The sequence below is a fragment of the Scomber japonicus genome, chromosome 14 (genome assembly GCF_027409825.1).
Source record: "Scomber japonicus isolate fScoJap1 chromosome 14, fScoJap1.pri, whole genome shotgun sequence".
In the NCBI taxonomy this organism is placed as follows: Eukaryota; Metazoa; Chordata; class Actinopteri; order Scombriformes; family Scombridae; genus Scomber; species Scomber japonicus.
The window spans coordinates 3,931,881-3,941,181 of NC_070591.1; the positions used below are offsets into that span (position 1 = coordinate 3,931,881).

General features: G+C 44.8%; 1 protein-coding gene across 1 annotated transcript in view; it reads left to right on the top strand.

The window, feature by feature from the left end:
* The first annotated feature begins 3,938 nt into the window (after positions 1-3,938).
* The window catches only part of LOC128373273 (ankyrin repeat domain-containing protein 1-like), a 9,698-nt gene continuing 4,335 nt past the window's right edge, over positions 3,939-9,301 (top strand). Inside the window, 3 exon segments of the mRNA XM_053333562.1 lie at positions 3,939-3,990; positions 4,277-4,298; positions 8,529-8,598. Of these exon segments, the coding sequence (XP_053189537.1) occupies positions 3,939-3,990; positions 4,277-4,298; positions 8,529-8,598 (144 nt within the window).

A 9,301-nucleotide genomic window follows, 5' to 3' on the forward strand; every position in this document is an offset into this window, starting at 1 on the left:
TCCACGATGTCCATGTTCAGTATGTTCTCCAGGTTCTTCATGTTTAGCTGTTGCACCTGCAGAGCAGAAACAGCTGTCAGGTACAGTCCAGAATTATTTGGACAGTTGCATATTCTTGTGTTAAAGGATTTTATTTCCTCCACAGTTCTTTCTACAGTGATGTAAAAAATATTTAAATTAAAGCTGAGACTTTAATGTCACATCCATTATTTTATTTATAAGTTAATGTGCTGAAGCCTGAAGAACAAAATGTGTAACTATGGAAAAGTGATCATAATCCTGTCCAAATGTGTAACTATCATTTCTTACATCCAAAAACGTACCTTCAACAGTCAGATAGACGATGCAGATGGGTTCCTTCTTAGCTCCTCCCTCTCCCACAGGGCGACACTCGTATGTTCCTTCATCGTTGCTGCTCACGTTCTTCAGAATCAGAGACAGATTATCTCCATCCAGCTGCACCCGGTTCATATAAGATGGATCCTGGTCTTCTGTCTTCATGCGCCTCTCCTGCTCAATGTAGACTTGTTTCTCAGGGCCAGATCTGGTCCACTGAACAGCTCCAAAGTTGTCGCTGTATAGAACTTCACATGGCAGAGTGACAGTCTGTCCATATTGTACTGTTATATTGTGTGGTTGCTGTTGGTCTAAAGGACAATAAAAAACACCCAGTGAAAAAATAAGTTTTAAAATTCTTACAAATTTAAAATATACGGCCTGCATTGATATGGATGGACTGTATGAGGAATACGCCATGGTGGAAGGTTCCTTCAGTTCACCAGAAATGGAAGGTTGCCACAGTGAGGAACGATATTTTAAACTGTTTTCTAAAGGAGATGTACCACTTGTGAATCTCAGGAAGGTCAGCGCCTATATTTTCTCCATCCCATGCAGCAATGCACACACAGAACGTGTCTTTTCAATGATGACAACTGCATGGAGAAACGAGAGGAATCGTCTGGATGTGGACAGTGTCAAGGCTGAGTTGCACGTGTGTGTCAATTTCACTTATCCCTGCACAGAGATGTACAAGAAGTTCACTGGAAACAAAAAACTCTTGGATGCAGCCAGGAAAGAACAGAAGTATTGCAGATAGACAATCAACTATTTTGGTGAGTACACTAATCTTATGATTTCACTGATGGGCTACATGAAGTATTTATATTTATTGGGTTGAAAACAATACAGATTTTGGAAGATTGATAACTATATTGTTGCTATGTTGTTATTTGTACCAGTCTCTGCAGGATATAAACAGGTCCAGGGGCAGTGGGGGCTTGGAAGCCATGATGACAGGGGGGCTGTTGTCTCCTGAGCTGCTACAGAGGGTGAATGTGGAGTTTGCTTAAATACAGGTCTGCTGCACACACACAGACACTGAAGACAAGTCCCCAAAAGACTGAAGCACTTTAGAAATGCTATACTTTTTGAGCAGTTGAATGTATTTTTTTTTAAAAAGCATTTGTTGATTATGTATGTTACCTGTTTCAAACATCAGGATGAAAAAGCCACTTGTTGCACGTTATGTGGACATGGAGAGAAATATAGTTTACAAAACACTGCACATGGACACTGAAAACTGAATAGAGGATAATAATACTCACTTGAAAAATGTATAATGTGTTACTAAGTGTGTTACCGGTTGTAATGTAAAAAAGAAGGGTAACCCCACATAAAGGATGCTGTTATTAATAAGCATCTCTGTTCATAATATTGCAAAAACAAGATAATAAATAGTCTGCAATTATTATCGTTAGCTACATAGACATATGTTAGCACTGAGTGTAAAACAGCTGACTCACATTCAGACACGTGATGCCAGCATATGAACACCTGCAGGAGCCTCTGCTCCTGGAAGCAGGGGGGGGGGGGGGGGGGGTCAGGAATGAAACCTCTTCAGTCGCCATGACAGGGCGTTGATAAAAAGAGTCTAAAAACCTGCCAGTGAGCAGGATTAAACTTATTTTTTCCACCATAGCAAGGTTAACCTTTAGCTTTGACAGTAACTGAACCAAAGTTACAGAGTTTTCGCCTAGCTTACCTGCATAGACCATACACGTCAGGAAACATGTGAGATGAAACACATGTGAAGTCAATTTCAAAACCATCTTTCTCTTTCTTTTCTTAGTTTCCCAGAACGTTTGTTGATGCATTCCAGACCAGCGATGCTTGAAACAGACAAATTAACTCTTGATAGTTTGGTAGTGGACCGATTATTTTGTCTTGCTTGTCACGTCTATCCACTGTCCTCTGGTATTTCAGAGAGGCATGACATCACAGGAAGTGATGTCATGCTGTCATGTCAAAAGTCATGATAAAATAATAATAAATGAGACTGTGTGTTTGCACTGGAGGTTTCATATTTCCATATCACACTGCAGAACATTTCACACTCAGGTGTTTCTACCAGTGAACTGAACAGTGTTTTACTTACATGACACTAAAGGTTTGCTGACAACAAGAATTTATTTGTAGCTGGAGGTTTGTATGTTTTTATTTAAGGGGGAGGTGGTGGTTAGAGCGCATGCCACATGTGCAGCCAACCCTGGTTCGAGTCCTGGTTAGAGAACCTTTGCTGCATGCCCCCCCCCCCCCCCCCCCCCCCCGCTGTTTCCTGTCTATCTACAGTTAAATAAAGGCATCTATGCCGAAAAAATCTTTTTTAAAAACCAATAACAATAATTACTGATTGTTGGAGAACTTATTCTCTACACTTTATTCTAGCACTTTATTATCTATTCAACACATCAATTTACTCTGCTGCATCATCCTGGATTACTTTACAACAGACACTCAAACTCAACACAATCGTTTCTATGGACCAATTTAAAAATATGATTTCCAGCTAATCTGCTTTTAACAATGTTTGTTTTTGTTGTTGTGTGTCTCATATGGTGCTTTTCCACTACACAGTTCCAGCACTACTCTGCTCGAATCGACTCCAGGAACAACCTTTTCCATTGCTATAGTTCCTCCTCAACGTGGGCGGGGTCGTCACAGTACGGCTCCACCAAGCTGCTGTGACTTCGTTTAATACGCGACACAAACACATAAACAATGGAGGACATGGAGGCGATGGTGTACTTGCTGCTGTATGTGGCTTTCTGTCACACACAAAGTTGCCGGGTTGATTCTTGTGTGGGACGGCTCATGACTCTTCTGACCAGCTCGGATCGCTTGGAACCTCAGCAGAGCAGGTACTAAAAAAGTATCAGGTACTATCCCTAGTGGAAACGAAAAAAAAACCTAAGTTGAGTCGAGCCGAGTGGTGCTGGAACTGTGTAGTGGAAAAGCGCCCATTTGTTCCTCTGTGCTCTCCACATCATTGAAAATAAGGCCCTCAATGATCCCTCGAGATTAAATGAAGGTTAAATAAAATAAAATAATTATAATAATAATAAATACTGTTGGTGCAGGGCAGGCGGGGAGTTCTGGTCCTCTGAAATGAAGCCAACGCGGAAGTAACTTAAAGCTGCATTCTATCAAAAGGCCACCAGGGGGCGACCGTCTCTATACAAGTCAATGGAGAATTCACCAACTTCTCACTTGATTTCTAACCTCAGTAAACGTTTTCAAAATGTGTTTATGGTCTCAATCGCTAGTTTAAAGCCTTCTTCAATGCAGTATGATGTTCATTTGGGACATTTTGGCCTCCCTGATTTTATATGTGACGATAAAGCAGGGTATGCATTAGGGCGTGGCTACATCCTGATTGACAGGTTGATTGACCAATGTCCTCGAGATCCAGCCCTCATAACCATAGCAACCTCCCAGCTCCGCCCATGGCTCCGCCCATGGCCCCGCCTCATGCTCATATAAGTAGAATCTGTGTTTTTATTTTTCCCAGCATGCACCTGAAATTTTCAAGATGGCGCTGCCCAGATTCGAAACTATTGGCTTCCGAGCAGCAGTCCACAAACCAATGGGTGACGTCACGGATGTTGGCCTTCATGCATGCTGCGATAGAGAGCCAGTGGAAGACCAGTGGAGGTGAGCTGTAGGTTGCTGCATGCAATCAGAACCTAACAGTACAGTTCATGTTTCTATGTGTTAAGATCAGGTAAGATAGTCCTTTATTTGTTCCACTATGCAGAAATTACAGTGGACAGTAAAAGGAGTGAAGGAGTCTGTCACTGAAGGAGCCCGCATTTCCTGGTCAGTCACATGGAGTCAGACACACACACACACACACACACACACACATACACACACACATATGCTGTCAGCCTTGAAGATAAATGGTGTGTCTGGGTGTGTTTCTGATGGCTCGTTCCAGATGTCATGGCGGTGACTCTGCTGTAAGACGAGCTGCGATTCTTCCCTGCTGTTCTGTCATTTCACACTGATGTATTACTGTTACTCACTCTTTAGTTTTTTTGCATTCAACTTTAGACTTATTTAACCTCTATTAACTACACTAGATGACCTTTTTCCAGCCCCTTTGAGGTTCCACTGTAATCAGGAAAACCTCTTTTTTTGGTACAACCTTCAAACCTTCTGCTATCTCTTACAAAACCACTGGCATTTAGTTTATACCCCCATACTTCCCTCCACCTTTACACATAAGACAACAGGCAATTATATAGACTGAAATCACATTTTTATTTACCGTTACTGACTTTTTTTCCCGTTTTATGGGAGTTTTTTCATTTCTGACAACCTTATTTATACAAATACTCACAGTTATTCAGGAGCTACAGCCATTTTAATTCAGATATGTGTGTTTTTGCTTTTAAATAGTGAGTGTAGGGTACTTTTCTGAATGTCTGATCATCACATTTTCATTGGGAAAGCTGCAGAAAATAGTAGAGTAGAATAGAGTAAAGGTTTGTTGTGCACTCTAGCCTCCATGTTGCTATTAGACCAAGAGGTCAAGATTGCATTCAATATACTTTAATTCCTGTTTATCGTCTTCGGAAGGAAGGAAGGAAGGAAGGAAGGAAGGAAGGAAGGAAGGAACATCTGCGTTTAAACCAAAAAGCGTCTCCGTGTGGATGATGGCCCCTGAGTGAAACGGACATCTGCAAAGTTCTGCTCATTAAGTCATGAATACCAGAACACACACGCGAGACTCTTCACGGAAACCTTTAGCCATATGTGATGAGCCGTAATCTCAAAGGAACCATAAAACACAAGAAGTCTGCGAGTGTGAGAGGAAGACGAGAGGAAGACGAGAGGAAGAGGAGAGGAAGAGGAGACGAAGATAGACGATGACGGCATTAAGAAATGTCTTTGTGGCTATAAAAGGTTAATGAATATAGTTCAGGTATAAAAATATATGTTCACAAGCTGAAGTATATTGGTATGTGGTGAGTGTGTGTGTGTGTGTGTGTGTGTGTGTGTGTGTGTGTGTGTGTGTGTGTGTGTGTGTGTGTGTGTGTGTGTGTGTGTCGCTGAGCCACAGGTGTTTTTCTGGAATAGAAAGATGACATAATGCTGTAACGGACATTCTGATGACACAGAAGTGTGTGTGTGTATGTGTGTGTGTGTGTGTGTGTGTGTGTGTGTGTACGTGTGTGTCTGTGTGTGTGTGTGTGTGTGTGTGTGTGTGTGTACGTGTGTGTCTGTGTGTGTACGTGTGTGTGTGTGTGTGTGTGTGTGTGTGTGTGTGTACGTGTGTGAGAACAGACCATTGTGGTAACAGAAAAAATATAGATGGGGATTGTGTAAAAGTGTGAGAGGAAGGTGCTGTGTGTGCGTGTATCTGTGTTTGTGGGTGTCGGCGTGTGTGTGTGGGTTGGCTGTGTGTGTGTGTGTGCTTGTGGGTGTGGTTGTGTGTCTGTTTGTGGGTGTCGGGGTGTGTGTGCGTGTGTGGGTCGGTTGGCTGTGTGTGTATCTGTGCTTGTGTCAAAGTGTGTGTGTGTGTGTGTGTGTGTGTGTGTGTGTATGCATGTCTGTGTGTGTGGGTGTGTGTGTGTGTGTGCAAGTGTGTATGTGTTTGTGGGTGTGGGTGTGTGTGTGTGTGTGTGTGTCTGTGCTTGTGGGTGTGGTTGTGTGTGTGTGTTAGTGTGTGTGCAAGCGTGTATGTGTGCGTGTGTGTGAGAGAGTGTGTCTCGGTGTGTGTGTGTGTCTGTGCTTGTGTCAAAGTGTGTGTGCTTGGCTATCTGTGTGTGTGTGTGCGTGTCTATCTGTGTGCGTGTCTATCTGTGTGTGTGTGTGTGAGTGTGTTTTATGGCAGCAGGTGTGTGACAGCACGTTGTACGAATGTGAAATATGTTGTTACTTCACAGTCTGATGTAACAGACTGATCGTCTCAATCACTGACTGTAAGTTTAAATACGGAGTCATGACGCCTCCTTAAAAACATCGTGATCGCCCCCTGGTGGCCGAATGTGATATCAGTCATAAACCCGCCCTCCATGTTAGCAGATGGGATATGAGTGTGTGTGTGTGTGTGTGTGTGTGTGTGTGTGTGTCGCTGAGCCACAGGTGTTTTTGACTGTAAGTTTAAATACGGAGTTATGACACCTCCTTAAAAACTAAGCCAGAACATCGTGATCGCCCCCTGGTGGCCGACTGTGATATCGGTTATAAACCCGCCCTTCCATCTTTCCTTCCTTCCTGCCTGCCTGCCTGCCTCCCTTCCTTCCTTCCTTCTTTTCCTTCCTTCCTTCCTTCCTTCTTTCATTCCTGTCTACTCTTCCTTCTTTTCCTTCCTTCCTTCCTTCCTTCCTTCCTTCCTTCCTTCTTTCATTCCTGTCTACTCTTCCTTCTCCTCCTTCTTTTCCTTCCTTCCATCTTTCCTTCCTTCCTTTCATCTTTTTAATGATCCGTCCCACTTTTCTTATTCCTCCCTTCCTTCCATCTTCCCTTCCTTCCTTCCTGTCTTCTTTTTCTTCCTTCTTTCCTTCCTTCCTTCCTCCCTTTCTTCCATCTTTCTTTCCTTCCTGCCTGCCTTCCTTCCTTCCTTTCTTCCTTCCATCTTTCCTTCCTTCCTTCCTTTCATGTTTTTAATGATCCGGCCCATGTGAGATTAAATTTGGAAGTATGTGGCCCTTAAATGAAAATGAGTTTGACTCCCCTGCACTAATACATTTTAATTAGTTATATAACGATATAAAAAGGGGTTGTGGCATCTTGATTAACAGCTATGACAGACACTTCTGCACAAAAATGTACAAATGTTGAATTAAGGTAGTGCTGATTATGAAATGTGTGTAACAGCATTACATAATCAGGATACATGAGAAATGTAACTTTACTCCATTACAGTTAGAACAAAGAGAAATACTCAGATTACTTTTAGAGGGATTATTAGCAGAGTTACTATCAGCAGAGAGTATTTGTGCTGCTTGCTTGCTTGCAGCCGTGTCTGGACTCACTCCGTTGTCGTCAGCACTTGGTTCAGTTTGTAATTTACTAAGTGAGAGTTTAAAAGAAATAAATCTCTGACTCTGTTGTCGTCTGCTGAGCTGAGCTGGAACTCACATTTACTCTGAATCTGCATTTAACCTGCCATCAATTGTTCTGCCGTCTTACTCGCAAAATCTGGTATTAACCTTCCTGTTGTCCTTGAGTTAAGGAAGGGAGGGAGGGAGGAAGGAAGGAAGGATGGAACGGAGGAAGGAAGGATGGAAGGAAGGGAGGAAATGAGGAAGGAAGGGGGGAAGGGAGGAAAGGAAAGGAAAGAAGGAAGGAAAGGAGGGAGCTAAAGTATATTGTCTGTTTTGACTGTTCCTTCTTTCCTCCCTCCCATCTGTTCTTCCTCCTTCCCTCCTTCTCTCTTTCTTTCCTTCCTCTCTTTCTTCCTTCCCTCCTTCCTTCCTCCCTCTTTTCCTGGTTCCCTCCCTTCCTTCCTTCCTTCCTTCCTTTCTTCCGTCCTTCCTTCCTTCCTCCCTTCCTTCCTTCGTTCCTTATTCCCTCCTTTCCTTCCTTCCTTCCTTCCTCCTTCCTTCCTTCCTTCCTTCCTTCCTTCCTCCCACCTTCCTCCCTTCCTTCCTTCCTTCATCCCTCCTTTCCTTCCTTCTTCCTCCCTTCCTTCCTCCTTTCCTTCCTTCTTCTTCCCTCCCTCTCCTCCTCCCTCCTTCCTTCCTTCCTTCTTCCTCCTTCCTTCCTCCCTCCCTCCCTCCCTCCCTCCCTCCCTTCCTTCCGTCCTTCCTCCTTTCCTTCCTTCTTCTTCCCTCCCTCTCCTCCCTCCCTCCTTCCTTCCTTCCTTCCTTCCTTCTTCCTCCTTCCTCCCTCCCTCCCTCCCTCCCTCCCTCCCTCCCTCCCTTCCTTCCTTCCTTCCTCCCTCCTCTCTTCTCTCCCTCCCTCCCTTCCTTCCTTCCTTCTTCCTCCTTCCTTCCTCCCTCCCTCCCTCCTTCCTTCCTTCCTTCTTCCTCCTTCCTTCCTCCCTCCCTCCCTCCCTCCCTCCCTCCCTCCCTTCCTTCCGTCCTTCCTCCTTTCCTTCCTTCTTCCTCCCTTCCTTCCTTCTTCTTCCCTCCCTCCCTCCTTCCTCCTCCCTCCCTCCTTCCTTCCTTCCTCCTTCCTTCCTTCCTTCATTCTCTAAATCATTCACCCCTTCTCTACTGGTATATTTCTGCATTTAGTCAGAGTGTAAAAACTCAGCCATGTTCTGGTCACAAGGGCTCGATGTCACACATTTGTTTGTCTGTGAATGTTCCCGACGTTGATGTGATTCACGGCTCCTGACCCGAGCGACGCCGTGCCTTCAGGTCAGTTTCCTCTGTCCTTCCTTACTTACTTCCTTCCTTCCTTTCTCCCTTCCTTCCTTCCTTCCTTCCTTCCTCCCTTCCTTCCTCCCTCCCTCCCTCCCTTCCTTCCCTCCCTCCTTTCATTCCTTCTTCCCCCATTCCATTCCTTCCTCCCTCCCTCCTTTCCTTCCTTTCCCTCCTTTCCTTCCTTCCTCCCTCCTTCTTTCCTTTCCTTCCTTCTTTCCTCCTTTCCTTCCTTCCTTCTTTCCTTCCTTCCTTCCTTCCTCCGTCCCTCCTTCTTTCCTTTCCTTCCTTCGTTCCTCCCTTCCTTCCTCCCTCCTTTCCTTCCATCCTTCCTTCCTTCCTCCCTCCCTCACTCTCCTCCCTCCCTCCCTCCTTCCTTCCTTCCTCCATTCCTCCCTCCCTCCCTCCTTCCTTCCTGCCTCCCTCCCTCCCTCCTTCTTTCCTTCCTTCCTCCCTTCTTTCCTTCCTTCCTCCCTCACTCCCTCTTTCCTTCCTTCCCCCTTTCCTTCCTCCCTTCCTCCAGTCCTTCCTTCTTCCTCCCTCCCTCCCTTCCTCCTTCCTTCCCCCTTTCCTTCCTCCCTTCCTCCAGTCCTTCCTTCTTCCTCCCTTTCCTTCCTTCTTTCCTTTCCTTTCCTTCCTTCCTT